Source organism: Oncorhynchus gorbuscha, linkage group LG16 (assembly GCF_021184085.1).
Source record: "Oncorhynchus gorbuscha isolate QuinsamMale2020 ecotype Even-year linkage group LG16, OgorEven_v1.0, whole genome shotgun sequence".
In the NCBI taxonomy this organism is placed as follows: domain Eukaryota; kingdom Metazoa; phylum Chordata; class Actinopteri; order Salmoniformes; family Salmonidae; genus Oncorhynchus; species Oncorhynchus gorbuscha.
This window is the reverse complement of record NC_060188.1, coordinates 46712684-46729026: the sequence shown is the minus strand read 5'-3', so window position 1 is coordinate 46729026 and position 16343 is coordinate 46712684. Positions and strand designations below refer to the sequence as shown.

General features: G+C 43.8%; 1 protein-coding gene across 2 annotated transcripts in view; it reads right to left on the bottom strand.

Annotated features, from left to right (window-relative positions):
* Positions 1 to 323: 323 nt before the first annotated feature.
* LOC123999461 (transmembrane protein 132E-like) overlaps positions 324 to 16343 on the bottom strand; it is a 387132-nt gene continuing 371112 nt past the window's right edge. For both annotated transcript variants that reach the window (XM_046305286.1, XM_046305285.1), the window contains exon 9: positions 324 to 4062. In XM_046305286.1, coding sequence (XP_046161242.1) covers positions 2995 to 4062 — 1068 coding nt within the window. In that variant the 3' untranslated portion in view covers positions 324 to 2994. The remainder of the gene's footprint in view (positions 4063 to 16343) is intronic.

Here is a 16343-nt window from a genome sequence, read left to right as displayed (position 1 = left end):
TATCGTCAGTGTGGTGGTACACAGTCACCAGAACCGTGAGGTTTGCACGTCTCCACGTGGGGTACATTTCAAAAGTATTCAATCACATGTGAGAAGTAGCAGCAGCTCAGAGAAGAAATAGAATGCACACAGAAGTATGTACACCGTCAGCAAAGTCACATTACAAAAGTGGTTTTGCATATACATATATATACATGGATGAAGGAAACGTATACAAATGATTAGATGCTATAAAATGTTTTTAATAAAGACATTTGCTATGAGTGATCTCTGAAAGCATAAAATCGACTTGGAAAGTCAGGAACTATAAAAAAAAAATGTTAAAAAGCTGCTATTAGAAACTTAACCCGCTGTTGTTAAGCAGTGGTACTGATTTGGGTTGACCACAGTAATACAAGAGACAACATATCCATCTGATGATCAAAGTACAGTAGAATATCAATACATTCATCCTGAGATACCATTGTTAGAATGGGGGTTAAAACTATGGTTAAAAAAAGAAAGGCCTGCTGTAACCAACTGTTCATTTCCTCAACCCGTTTCTTTGCAATTGTGTGGATTAGAAGCAGAAGCTTGAATAGTCATGTCTTTGATTTTCAAGACCATCTACCTTTAGATGTTAACAGGATTTAATTGAGATTTAATCACATTGTGGAATTAGGCCATTATTCAATGAAACCACTTGGAATGCACATCACATGGCATCCTATAAATTCTTTAAAATTCTAAAATAACTAAAAAGCATGTAGGATAGCTACAAAATTCAGCAATCTAGGTTGATGTTTTGTTGTAGAAATTAACTGATTGGAATTGATTTATAACTCATAACTGAATGCTTGGGTGACATTTTCTCTTCCATTGTGGTCATATTGGTCATCATGTGATTTTTTAAAAACACAGCAAATCCAAGCCCAACTTAGAGCATATAAATAAACTGAAATTAAAATTGAAACAATTTTCATTTAGTTTATTTTTTATTACTCCTGAAAAGAACTAGGCAAATCATCAGATCAGCACGAAATAACATTACTTACCTTAAAAGAATCCCACCCAGCGCTTTAAAATTTGTCACACTCTTGCCAATGCCTCTACGCAACCAAACCTACAAATGGCATCTGATTGCATTCATAATTTACAGTCATTCTATTTTGTGCAGGTACACTAACCAAAACTCCTAACATCAAAATCAAGATTTCATCAAACCAAGTCAATTCTGAGAAACTTATTAGGTGCCACCACCATAACAATGGCACAATGTGTCAGTACCTGCGCGCTTGGCTCCTGTGACAATCATGACCAGCTCGTATGCAGCATCCATGCTTTATTACTGACATATTTTGGACCGAACATAGTACTTCTCATTATGTGTTTAGGTTCATTGGAAATTGGCAACGCAAATATTCTGACTCCGTACAAATGTGTTGGTGTCAAATCAAATCAAATCAAATTTTATTGGTCGCGTACACATATTTTGCAGATGTTATCGCAGGTGCAGCGAAATGCTTATGTTTCTAGCTCCAACAGTGCAGTAATACAGAACAATACAAAACCATACACAGAAATCCAAAACATTTAAAGAATTAACTTAATTTCTATGGGAGCATGATTACACGAGTTGTTTAAAAATAAGAAGGAAAAAAAGGAAAGGGAATGATTTCTGCTGCAAAATCTTTTGTCGGGATGAGAGTTTTTTCATTGTAATTGTTAGGGCCTCGGTGTACAGTGGGAAATCATAGTAAAAACTGCAGAGGAAACACTATGGTTACAGTGATGGGCCAACATGTTCCCAGCACACATCACTTCCCCCCTTTTCTGCCTGATAACTAGTTCAATGTAATGTTGTTGCTGAAGAGGACCTCAGCTGGCCATGGTATGTACATATGAGGAAGGGATGTAGTAGGCAGGTCTGGCACGGCATGCATGTAATGCATGATAACATATGTCCTTTAGTATTGTCTAGGCATGATTAGATAAGAATTACAAATTTAAACATCTATAAATTTGGAAAATTGCTGATTGTGCCTCAGTATCTCCTTTCATGCAAATAATTTTGGAGATAGTTTACTTCATGATATACGTACAAGCTCTTGTCTTTTCCAATATAACTAAACCTTTGACCAGTTGTAGCGTTTTGGATAATTGCCCCCCGCACTGCCCTTTAACCCAAAGTGTGCAAACAGGGTGTCAGCATTGAAATCAGTAGTGATCAGTGAAACCCATTCTATAACCCATTCTAAGGCATTAGACTTAATCAGGATAGTAGTAGGGCACTGATTTGGACTATGTATGAAAGTTAGCAAAATGTACGGTAATGACATCGAATGAAACCATAGTATGTGCTATACCAAGAACAACGAAGGAGGTTTTGCCATTGACGAATGCTTCCCTACTTTGGTAAGATAAAAATAAATCCGTAACATGGTTTTTAATGAGCGTCTTTGACAATTAGTTGTCCATCATGTTGTCCCATGTTGGCCTAAAACCATGCGTCCCAAAAACGGTCTCTTTGAAATGTAATCTGCACATCAAAGGCCTCTTTGTTGGAAAAGGTACTTGGAGTTTGGATAAACCGACAAACACAGAGCCAAGACCCAACCCGTCCTGCTAAAAACACTCCTGTCTGCTAACTAACCCTCAGTAACAGAGAACTTCAAATCCATCCTCCAAAACAGTGCTCATGACTGAAGCTTCTAAATCCATTTGAGAGTGTACTCCCCTACCTCTGTAGAAAGGACATCCACACAAAGCCATTTCACTAGCGTTTAAAATCCTTTAGTCCAGTCTTTGACTTTCCAATTGTTTTTACGACTTCCAAAAAAAGTGAGTGTGTACGGGAAACAGCACTGTGCAAAGAACAAAAAAGAACCCAAACAAAAACAGAAGAGTAGTTGGCCATGGTTTTTGTTTGTGAAAAGTTGTCACTAAAGTGAAAAAGAGAAAAATAGAAAGGAAAGTATTTTTAGAAAGCTCCAAGGCTTCTTAACAGCCGCCCCTTCAGGCTATTTCCTTTATCCTGCGAATGTAGTCATGCAATTCCTCTGGGTCCTGAAAGCCCATGTCCTGGCAGACCCACTGAATGTCCTCTTCATCTGCGATGGGGATAGAGTTGTAGGGCATGTCTTCTGTGGGGAGCGTGGTGAAGGTGGTGAACTTGACGCGCTTGCGCTTGGATGTGGGCGAGCTGGCCTCCTCGCCGTGCTCCTTGGTGGAGCCCCCAGAGCTGCCGTCGCCCCTCCCATGGACCTGGCTTTGAACGCTGGTCTGTGAGCTGCCGCTGCTGTGGTGGTCCCCGTGGCAACATGTCTGTAACCCCTCCATGGGGTTGATGGGGTTCTCCACCGTCTGGGGTGAAAGATCACTCTGGGCCCTCAAGGGCTGTCCGTTCCCTAAAAAAACCCAGTGGTGGGAATGGTCCATGTTGGCTTGGCCCTCGGGGGGGATTCTCTTGTGGCGGTACTTGAGGACGAACACGATGCAGTTGATGAGGAAGACCAGGATGGCAAGGCAGAAGACGCCCAGTAGGGCATACATGCCGATCTCCAGGTCGGTCATGCTACGGGGTGCGTGGATGAAGTCATCGTCTTCCTCCTCTTCCTCTCCCTCAGTGGGCCTCTCTTGGTTGCTGATGGTCGGAAAGTTGGTGTAGTCGATGGGAACGCTCGCCGGCTGCTCGTTGGATGGCTCGAAGCCTCCACCACCGATGTTGGAGTCCACCACTGGCTGCCTGGTGACACGGGCTGGCTCGATTTCAATCTCCATTTCCTCCTCTGAGTCTTCCTCCGGTCCGAAGCGGACTTTCACGTACACAGGGGCCGAAGCAATGATGCTTTTGCGCTTGGTCTTCTGACAGGCCTCACAGATGGTCATCTCCATGCGCACAATTTCCCCGGAGCCCTCGCCCTCTGCCACCACCACTGGCCAGCGCTGCTGAGGTTCCTGGGATACATACACCACCTTGTCGTTCAGCGTGGAAGCGTTGAGATTGTAGTCCTTGGGGTCGAAGAAGGTCAGAGGCGACGCGGTGCTGTCGCTGTAGTAAATCCAGATGGACAAGCTGGCCTCCTGTGATAACAAGCAGAGGAAAAGGTAGTTATTCGTTTTTTTTCTACCGTTACAATGCCCCAGCATTTCACTGGGGAATTATACATAATGGACAATCTATGGACAAACTCTCCTGGAGGCTAAGGAGAGACACTTTTTTAATGTATTTTGAAGAAACTCAAACATTTTCCAGATAGAAATATGCTGAAATCCTTTCAGGACAAACACTACAATAATTGGTGGATCTGGGGTTTTTTCTTTGAAAATTGAGCATTTCGTTAGTTGGTTTGATGAAACCAATGTTCTTTCACACCTCTGTATGATATGAATATACAGTACCAGTCAAAAGTTTGTACACTCCTCATTCAAGGGTTTTTCTTTATTTATACTATTTTCTACATTGTAGAAAAATAGTGAAGACATCAAAACTATGAAATAACACAAATGGAATCATGTAGTAGGCAAAAAAAGAATGCCAAGAGTGTTCAAAGCTGTCATCAAGGCAAAGGGTGGCTACTTTGAAGAATCTCAAATATAAAATACATTTGGTTTATTTAACACCTTTTTGCTTACTACATGATTCCATATGTGTTATTTTATAGTTTTGATGTCTTCACCATTATTCTACTATGTAGTAAATAGCAAAAATAAACAAAAACCCTGGAATGAGTAGTTGTCCAAACTTTTGACTGATTCTGTATATGTGACCAATTCCTGCCTTTGATGTCTCTTGACTCGCTCTGATCCCTAAATCTTCTAAGCATGTCTAAACATCGGAACCCCTACCTTGGCACAGTGTGAGACACACACAGGCGGTCTGTCTCAGAAGTGTACGCCAGCGAAAACACGGTTCACTCTGAGAAAGGAGGGGTGAGTGGGTGTTGGGCAACTGTTGTCCTGCAGGCAAACAGACGGAGCTGCTTGACTGCACAGCAGTTTCCCTGACAGCTCGAATATGGCTTTATGAGTACAATGGCAATGTTCGGTGGCCATGTCTCCAGGTAACAAGGTATTTATTTTACAGAGGCCTTCATTTGGCTCCCGCTAAAACAATACCTCTCCGCGCACCTGCTTTGTAGGGCTGACAAGAGAAAATAGCTTTTCTGACAGAGCGCTTTTAGATCCAAACTGAGATGTCTTTTCACTTTCAAACGAGAGAGGCATTTATCTAAATTCTGTCTGGATTCAAAATCAAATCAAATCAAATTTTATTTGTCACATACACATGGTTAGCAGATGTTAATGCGAGTGTAGCGAAATGCTTGTGCTTCTAGTTCCGACAATGCAGTGATAACCAACAAGTAATCTAACTAACAATTCCAAAAAAAAACTACTGTCTTATACACAGTGTAAGGGGATAAGGAACATGTACATAAGGATATATGAATGAGTGATGGTACAGAGCAGCATACAGTAGATGGTATGCCCTGTTGGAGAGCTGAGACTTATTTTTATTTGATTCAGGTGGACACTGAACTTCAAGGTTGCTATGACATTCCCGCTCGAACACGGGCCTCATCTCCACTTGTCAAAATGAAGGGGGCCTTTGAAACACATGATTTCAATAATACAGTGAGTATGTCACCCTGTCCTGATGACCCACTAGTACACTGACACATGAAAAAGGTTAGACACAAAGCAAACAACCCACTGGGCACAAACTGGTTAAATCAACGTTGTTTCAAAATAATTTGTCAACGGATTGTGATGTGGAAAATACATTGGATGTGAAAATTGTAATTCACGTAAACTGTTGTTTTGAGGTTGAAATTTAAACCTCAGCATCTTGAGTGCTAGAGGCGTCACTACAGACCCTGGTAACTACAGACCCTGGTTCGATCCCGGGCTGTATCACAACCGGCAGTGATCGGGAGTGCCATAGGGCGGTGCACATTAGGCCCAGCGTCGCTAGGCTTAGGGGAGGATTTGGACGGGGTAGGCCGTCATTGTAAAATAAGAATTTGTTCTTAACTGACTTGCCTAGTTAAATAAAGGTTAAATAAATAATCTAATTTCAACATAGAAAACCCTTGTATAAAATATGTTGAATTTGTACATTTAAAACATTGGATTGTCTGATGTTTTCGTCTCCTCAGGCAAGGTTGCTCATCACATGCATGGATCACTAAACCACCTCTGTTGCACTCAGTAAATGAGGTGCACAGATCATTCTGCTTCTGTTTGCCAAGGAAAGTGTTGTTGTGCAGTAGGCCTGATTCCGAACCCAGTCACTTATATTGATGCTGTGATTGGAGAATGAGTTCGGGGGTGAAATGTAACTGAGCTGGTTCGATGAGTAACCTTGCTGGAGACTTGAAGACTTCCATATGGGCTTCAGCTAAGTGGGCTAACAGTAGTGTGACATGGAGGAGACCTGGTTCGGACCCAGTCAGTCGCAAGATTAAATCGGAAAAAAGCAGAAAGGCTATCCTTAGAAGGGCTATGACAGGCCTGTATTCTTATGGGGGCCAAATAGTTTTTGTGATACTCCTTCTAACGTGTCCTGTGATCACCATAGAGGGGAATAGAAGGCACATCCATATTCCAGAGTCTTAGCTTTCAGAAATGGTGTTATAATAGTTCATAGCAAAAACAGTTTGAACGCTAGAGTCAAATTTATAGGATGAAAATAAATTAAACATGCCACATTGGCTTCAGAAACTGCCAGAAGCTTCTGTTAACAGTGAGCATTTAATTCTTTAAATTCTAATTCTTTAATTATTTTCTTGGCAGTCAAAGTACCAGGATGTTGTCTCTGGTTTTGAATCTGAATGTAGGTAACTGAATTTGAAAACTGAATCTGAATGCATCGGAGAAGTTGAATATATGAAACTTTGACAAACTTGAAATTATAGTTTGTAAACTTCAGGCAATGGCTTGGGTGGTTGTCCTTGATGATCCTTGATGATCTTTTTGGCATTCCTGTGACATCGGGTGGTGTAGGTATCTTGGAGGGCAGGTAGTTTGCACCCGGTGAGGCGCTGTGCAGACCTCACTACCCTCTGGAGAGCCAGTTGCCGTACCAGGCAGTGATACAGCCCAACAGGATGCTCTCGATTGTGCATCTGTAAAAGTTTGAGAGTGTTTTTGGTGACAAGCCAAATTTCTTCAGCCTCCTGAGGGTGAAGAGGCTCTGCTGCGCCTTCTTCACAACGCTGTCTGTGTGGGTGGACCATTTCAGTTTGTCCGTGATGTGTACGCCGAGGAACTTAAATTTCCACCTAATCCACTACTGTCCTGTTGATGAGGATAGGGGGCTGCTCCCTCTGCTGGGGGCTGCTCCCCCTTTGTTTTCTTGACATTGAGTGTGAGGTTATTTCTCTGACACCACACTCCGAGGGCCCTCACCTCCTCCCTGTAGGCTGTCTCGTCGTTGTTGGTATTCAAGCCTACCACTGTAGTCGTCTGCAAACTTGATGATTGAGTTGGAGGCATGCATGGCCACGCAGTCATGGGTGTACAGGGAGTGCAGGAGAGGGCTGAAAACACACCCTTGTGGGGCCCCAGTGTTGAGGATCAGCGGGGTGGAGATGTTGTTTTCTACCCTCACCACCAGGGGGCAGCCCGTCAGGAAGTCCAGGACCCTGTTGTACAGGGCAGGGTCGAGACCCAGGGTCTTGAGTTTAATGATGAGTTTGGAGTGTACTATGGTGTTAAATGCTGAACTGTAGTCGATGAACAGTATTCTTACCTAGGTATTCCTCTTGTCCAGATGGGTTAGGGCAGTGTGATTGCGATTGCGTCGTCTGTGGACCTATTGGGGTGGTAAGCAAATTGGAGTGGGTCTAGAGTGTCAGGTAGGGTGGAGGCATATAGTCCTTGACTAGTCTCTGAAAGCACTTCATGATGACGGAAGTGAGTGCTACGGGGAGATAGTCATTTGGCTCAGTTACCTTAGCTTTCTTGGGAACAGGAACAATGGTGGCCCTCTTGATGCATGTGGGAACAGTAGACTGGGATAAGGATTGATTGAATATGTCCGTAAAAACACCAGCCAGCTGGTCTGCACATGCTCTGAGGATGCGGCTAGGGATATCGTCTGGGCTGGCAGCCTTGCAAGGGTTAACATGTTTAAATGTTTTACTCACGTTGGCTGCAGTGAAGGAGAGCCCGCAGGTTTGGGTAGCGGGCTGTGTCAGTGGCACTGCATTGTCCTCAAAGCGAGCAAAGAAGTTGTTTAGTTTGTCTGGGAGCAAGACATCGTGGTCCGTGACGGGGCTGGTTTTCCTTTTGTAGTCCATGATTGACTGTAGACCCTGCCACATACCTCTCGTGCTTGAGCCGTTGAATTGCGATTCTACTTAATTTCTATACTGATGCTTAGCTTGTTTGATTGCGGATGAAATAGCTACACTGTTTGTATTTGGTAGGGTTTCCGGTTGCCTTGCCCTGATTAAAAGCAGTAAAAAGCAGTTTGCACTTTCAGTTGGCGTGGATGCTTCCATCCATTCACGGTTTCTGGTTGAAGAAGAAAAGATATAAACTAAAACAAGTTTTAATAGTCGCTGTGGATAAAACATCACCGATGCACTTGCTAAGCAACTCGCTCACCGAATCAGTGTATTCATGAATATTATTGTCCGAAGCTATGCGGAACATATCCCAGTCCATGTGAATGAAGCAATCTTTCGTGGAATCTGATTGGTCGGACCAGCGTTGAACAGACCTGAGCATGTGCGTTTCCTGTTTTAGTTTCTGTCTTTCTGTCTATAGGCTGGGGGCAAAAAAATGGTGGTCAGAGTCGTGGTCAGATTTTCCCAAAAGGAGGGTTGGGGAGGGCTTTGTATGCTTCGCTGAAATTAGAGTAACAAGGATCCAGGGTTTTGCCAGCCCGGGCCGCGCATTTGATATGCTGATAAAAATGTAAGGAGCCTTGTTTTCAGATTAGCCTTGCTAAAATCCCCAGCTACAATAACAACAGCCTCAGGATATGTGGTTTCCAGTTTACATAGAGTCCAATGAAGTTCTTTCAGGGCCGTTGATATGTCTGCTTGGGGGGGCGGATATACACGACCGTGATTATAATCAAAGATAATTCTCTTGGTAGATAATGCGGTCGGCTCCTCTCCTTGTTCGGGCGGCGATCGACATCACCGGTCTTCTAGCCATCGCCGCTCTACTTGTCATTGTTCCATTTGTTTTGTCTTGTTTCCCTGCACACCTGCTTTACATTCCTTAATCACACTAATCACACTACATATTTATTCCCTCTGTTTCCCCATGTCTTTTTTGGAATTGTTTTGTTACATGTTTCATGTTACGCGCAAGGCGGGTTTTTCCCTGGGTACTGTGCTGAACCCGAGTGTGTTTAATTGTTTAACTTATGCATTATTGTGACTGTTGTCACGCTTTGCAATTTTGCCATTTGGCTGGAGGTTTTTGATGCAGTCCATCTGTTGTTACTTCTGCCAATTAAAGTGTGCGCCTGATCACTCTGCTGTCCTGCACCTGACTTCTTACCAGTAGCGCACAACCTGACATGAACAAAAAGACTTGAGTTCCTGTATGATGTTATGATCACACCACGTCTCGTTAATCATAAGGCATACACCCCCGCCCCTCTTCTTACCAGAGAGATGTTTGTTTCTGATAACGTATCCCGAGTGAGCCATGTTTCCATGAAACAAAGAACGTTACAATCTCTGATGTCTCTCTGGAAGGCAATCCTTGCTAAGATTTCGTCTACCTTGTTGTCAAGAGACTGGACATTGACGAGTAGTATTCTTGGGAGCGGTGCGCGATTTGCCCGTCTACGGAGCATGACCAGAAGACCTCTCTGTCTGCCTCTTCTGCGGCGCCGTTGTTTTGGGTTGCCGGCTGGGAACCGATCCATTGACCTGGGTGATGCACCAAACAGAGGATCCACCTGGGGAAAGTCGTATTCCTGGTCGTAATGTTGGTAAGTTGACGTTGCTCTTATATCCAGTAGTTCCTCCCGGCTGTATGTAATAAAACTTAATATTTCCTGGGGTAACAATGTAAGAAATAATACTTTAAAAAACTAAATACTGCAAAGTTTCCTCGGAACGCGAAGCGAGGCGGCCATACCCGTTTGGATCAACATCTCAACCAAATATTATCCATGGTTGAAATGATTTAGTGTGCCCAGTGGGAAAGCACTAAGTAGATTTGAGGTTGACTGTCCTAGCAGGTGACTGTAATGTTCTGATTATATTCCATCTATATGAAAATGTATCCATCAGAAGGGTGCATTGTTACCCATTTGTTAAGTCTTCTTTGTAGAGCTCGGATTAACTTTGGTAAACAGATCAACAGTATTCCCTTCGACCATAGAATTAGATATTAGATTTTAATATGATCTCTGTGACTTAAGACAGCTAAAGCGTTGCTGACTCATAGGAGAGGATGTGTGCATCAACTTTGTCCTTACAGTTAAAGTGTCACATATGCTCAATGACTATAGCTGCCCTGAAAATCAAGATCACAGTTCATGCTCAGGAAGGTTGAACTTAACAATTGTTAATCAAATGCAGATGTAGCAGCATAAAAAGGGGTGAGACCCTGTCCACTTCCCTCAGTTGTAAACTCAGCAAAAAAATAAATGTCCTCTCACTGTCAACTGCGTTTATTTTCAGCAAACTTAACATGTGTAAATATTTGTATGAATATAACAAGATTCAATAACTGAGACAAACTGAACAAGTGCCACAGACATGTGAATAACAGAAATGGAATAATGTGTCCCTGTACAAAGGAGGGGGGGGGTCAAAATCAAAAGTAACAGTCAGTATCTGGTGTGGCCACCAGCTGCATTAACACATCCGGATGAAATGCATGCCCAAATTCAACTGCCTGCCACTCATCCCCAGAAGATAAGATGTGCATATTATTAGTAGATTTGGATCGAAATGTTTGAATAATGTTATCTAAAACTGTTTGAATCATGTCTGTGAGTATAACAGAACTTATGTAGCAGGCGAAACCCAGAGGAAAAACCATTCAGATGTTTTTTTTAGGTCACTCTCTTTTCAATGAGGTTTCATTGGGAATCAAGATTTCTAAGGGACCTTCTTACAATTCCTACCACTTTGAGTGGATGTCACCAGTCTTTAGAAATTGGTTGAGGTTTTTCCTTTGTGTAATGAATAAATAGCCCTGTTCAAAACGAGGGTCACTTCAGGTCTCCTGGGGGATCTCCTCCCAGACCTGGACTAAAGCATCCGCCAACTCCTGAACAGTCTGTGGTGCAACGTGACGTTGGTGGATGGAGCGAGACATGATGTCCCAGATTTGCTCAATTGGATTCAGGTCTGGGGAACGGGCGGGCCAGTGCATAGCATCAATGCCTTCCTCTTGCAGGAACTGCTGACACACTCCAGCCACATGAGGTCTAGCATTGTCTTGCATTAGGAGGAACCCAGGGCCAACCGCACCAGCATATGGTCTAACAAGGGGTCTGGGGATCTCAACTCGGTACCTAATGGCAGTCAGGCTACCTCTGGCGAGCACATGGAGGGCTGTGCGGCCCCCCAAAGAAATGCCACCCCACACCATGACAGACCCACCGCCAAACCGGTCATGCTGGAGGATGTTGCAGGCAGCAGAACGTTCTCCACGGCGTCTCCAGACTCTGTGACGTCTGTCACATGTGCTCAGTGTGAACCTGCTTTCATCTGTGAAGAGCACAGGGCGCCAGTGGCGAATTTGCCAATCTTGGTGTTCTCTGGCAAATGCCAAACGTCCTGCACATTGTTGGACTGTAAGCACAACCCCCACCTGTGGACGTCGGGCCCTCATACCATCCTCATGCAGTCTGTTTCTGACCATTTGAGAAGACACATGCAGATTTGTGGCCTGCTGGAGGTCATTTTGCAGGGCTCTGGCAGTGCTCCTCCTCCTCCTCCTTGCACAAAGACAGAGGTAGCGATCCTGTTGCTGGGTTGTTGCCCTCCTACGGCCTCCTCCACGTCTCCTGATGTACTGGCCTGTCTCCTGGTAGCGCCTCCATGCTCTGGACACTACGCTGACCGACACAGCAAACCTTCTTGCCACAGCTCACATTGATGTGCCATCCTGGATGAGCTGCACTACCTGAGCCACTTGTGTGGGTTGTAGACTCCGTGTCATGCTACCACTAGAGTGAAAGCACCGCCAGCATTCAAAAGTGACCAAAACATCAGCCAGGAAGTATAGGAACTGAGAAGTGGTCTGTGGTCACTACCTGCAGAACCACTCCTTTATTGGGGGTGTCTTGCTATTGCCTATAATTTCCACCTGTTGTCTACTCCATTTGCACAACAGCATGTGAAATTTATTGTCAATCAGTGTTGCTTCCTAAGTGGACAGTTTGATTTCACAGAAGTGTGATTGACTTGGAGTTACATTGTGTTGTTTAATCGCCTCCTCATGGACTGCACCAGATTTGCCAGTTCTTGAGATGTTACCCCACTCTTCCACCAAGGCACCTGCAAGTTCCTGTACATTTCTGGGGGGAATGGCCCTAGCCCTCACCCTCCAATCCAACAGGTCCCAGAAGTGCTCAATGGGATTGAGATCTGGGCTCTTCACTGGCCATGGCAGAACACTGACATTCCTGTCTTGCAGGAAATCACTCACAGAACGAGCAGTATGGCTGGTGGCATTGTCATGCTGGAGGGTCATGTCAGGATGAGTCTGCAGGAAGGGTACCACATGAGGGAGGAGGATGTCTTCCCTGTAACACACAGCATTGAGATTGCTTGCAATGACAACAAGCTCAGTCCAATGATGCTGTGACACTCCACCCCAGACCATGACAGACCCTCCAGCTCTGAACAGATCCTGCTCCGGAGTACAGGCCTCGGTGTAATGCTCATTCCTTTGACGATAAATGCGAATCCGACCATCACCGCTAGTGAGACAAAACCGCGACTCGTCAGTGAAGAGCACTTTTTGCCAGTCCTGTCTGGTCCAGCAACGGTGGGATTGTGCCCATAGGTGATGTTGTTGCCGGTGATGTCTGGTGAGGACCTGCCTTACAACAGGCCTACAAGCCCTCAGTCCAGCCTCTCTCAGCCTATTGCGGACAGTCTGAGCACTGATGGAGGGATTGTTCTTTCCTGGTGTAACTTGGTCCGTTGTTGTTGCCATCCTGTATCTGTCCCGCTGGTGTGATGTTCGGATGTACCGATCCTGTGCAGGTGTAGTTACACATGGTCTGCCACTGCGAGGACGATCAGTAGCGCTGTCTTAGTGGTCTCACAGTACGGACATTGCAATTTATTGCCCTGGCCACATCTGCAGTCCTCATGCCTCATTGCAGGATGCCTAAGGCACATTCATGCAGATGAGCAGGGACCCTGGGCATCTTTCTTTTGGTGTTTTTCAGAGTCAGTAGAAAGGCCTCTTTAGTGTCCTAAGTTTTCATAACCGTGACCTTAATTGCCTTCCGTAAGCTGTTAGTGTCTTAACGACCGTTCTACTTTTGCATGTTCATGAATTATTTATGGTTCATTGAACAAGCATGAGAAACAGTGTTTAAACGCTTACAATGAAGATCTGTGAAGTTATTTGGATTTTTACAAATTATCTTTGAAAGACAGGGTCCTGAAAAAGGGGTGTTTCTTTTTTTGCTGAGTTTAGTTTATGGCTCATTCATTTATAGAGTAAAACAGTGGATGTTTAGCAGACACGGTGGTGGAGGATTTTCCTGTGAAACAGAATCAAATGATGTGAAATAGCCTGAGAACCCCTCTGAGTGTTCCACTGACAGCCTTTTATGGCCCAGGCCCAGATAGCAATTTAGGACAATACTTTACCCTAATTACATTTTAAGGTGCCAAGCAGCGAAAGGCGAGATAAATTGTAATTTAATCCCAGGGCCTGATGGTAGAGGTTTTTTGGTCAGAGCAAAGAGAGAGTTGGTAGAGAAACAATAGCCATTGTCCCCCAATTGCCTAGCCATTGAAACTTGGCTGTGTTCTCTCGTCATGGGGAATATGAATGAACACGGCCTAAGTGCGGAAAACACAGTGTGATCCAGCTTCTCAGGATAAGGTGGACTTGTGGCCAATTATTTCTTTGTGAGGATTAGAGAAACCAAAGTCCCCAGTTGCCATCGTTACCTGGCTCAAACACAACGGAAATAAGACCGCATTCCTCTGCCTCTTATTAAACAACATTTATTTTTGCTTGTATGATGTGACGTTCCCTGGGAGAATTTTGTAATAAATCCGATTTTTTTCCCCCACTCCCGTATCTAGGGGGGTTGTTTGGGCTCAGCACAGCATTAAGGCAAATAGGTTAATGAGCAGTGCGAGCGTCAACAGTCCGTCTTGTGGATGTGTGCTGCTTCCCCACAGTTGTTCCTTGTAACTTTTTAAAAATCAATTCCAGTATAATATAAGTGGACTGGATGCAGTGTTATAAAAAGTAAGACCAATTAGAGAGAACGTTTCCCTATGGAAATCAATGTGTTATGCAGGTAAGAAAGACACTTCAACAGGAGTTGCTTTGCCAGCAATAGACACTCTTAAGAAAGACACCAATGCGTTAAATCAAGGTATCAAAACAACTTAGTGTCAGTTAAGATGTCAGTCTCCATAAGCAACTGCTTTTGTCTTACGCTTTTGACGCTTATGAGAAATTCCGCTACAACCTCTGACGAACATCAAACAGGCAAAGCATCAAGACAAGACTAAGATCGAATACTACTACGCCGGCTCCGATGTTCGTCGGATGTGGCAGAGCTAGCAAACTATCACAGTTAACCTCTTGCGACGAGCAATCCCGGATCCGGGATCGTAATCATAGCCTCAAACGAATTAGCATAACGCAGCGGACATAAATACCCCTAGAAACTTTTCCTATTCATGAAAATCGCAAATGAAAAAAATTAAATATATTCAAACACAAGCTTAGCCTTTTGTTAACAACACTGTCATCTCAGTTTTTCAAAATATGCGTTACAGCCAACGCTAGACAAGCATTTGTGTAAGTATATCATGGTATAATGCTATGCTAGGCTCTGCTGGCAGCAGGCAACATTTTCACAAAAATAAGAAAATCAACCAAATTAAATAATTTACTTTAGAAGAACTTCAGATGCTTTCACTCAGGAGACTCCCAGTTAGATAGCAAATGTTCCTTTTTTCCAAAAAGATTATTTCTGTAGGCGAAATAGCTCCCGTTTGTTCATTATGCATGGCTGAGAAATTGACCGGAAAATGCTACCACTACAACGTCAAACTTTTTTCAAAATTTGCTCCATAATATCGACAGAAACACGGCAAACGTTGTTTAAGATCCATCCTCAAGGTGTTTTTAACATATATATTCGATAATATATCCGTCGAGGCAATTGGTTTCTTATAAGAAGCGATTGGAGAAATGGCTACCTCAGTATTTTACGCAAGATTTTCTGCGGGAGACACCATGTGTCCACTTGCTATATATGGTCCCTTACGGCTATTCTTCAATGGAAATGCGTAAAAAGACGTCACAATGCTGTGGACACCTTGGGGAATACGTGGAAAACGTAAGCTCATTCACAGCCATATAAGGAATCATTGGCATGAGGCGGTTTAAAAAATGCGGCACTTCCTGGTTGGACTTTTATCTGGTTTTCGCCTGTAACATCAGTTCTGTTGCACTCACAGACAATATTTTTGCAGTTTTGGAAACGTCAGAGTGTTTTCTTTCCAAAGCTGTCAATTATATGCATAGTCCAGCATCTTTTCGTGACAAATATCTTGTTTAAAACGGGAACGTTTTTCACCCCAAAATTTTAATAGCGCCCCCTAATGCTTAACTGGGAAACGGCAGGGACTGGGACAATAGTCAGAATCGAGGCAAAGATGAACGGAACATAGTACAGAGAGATTATGAATGAAAACCTGCTCCAGAGCGATCAGGACCTCGGAAGGTGAACCTTCGCCCCACTCTAACAGGACAACGACCCTAAGCGCACAGCCAAGATAACGCAGGAGTGGCTTCAGGACGAGTCTCTGAAAGTCCTTGAGTGGCCCAGCCAGAGCCTGGACATGAACCCAATCAAACATCTCAGGAATTACCTGAAAATAGCTGGCAGCAACGCTCCCCATCCAACCATATAGAGTTTGAGAGGATCTGCATATAAGTATGGGAGAAAATCCCAAATCAAAATATAATATTTTAGATTCTTCAAAGTAGCCACCCTTTGCCTTGACAGCTTTGCACACCCGTGGCATTCTCTCAACCAGCTTCCTGAGGTAGTCACCTAGAATGCATTTAAATTAACAGGTGTGCCATGTTAAAGTTAATTTGTGGAATTTATTTCCTTCTTAACTTCTTTGGGCCAGTTTTGGGTAGCTTGGATGAAAAAC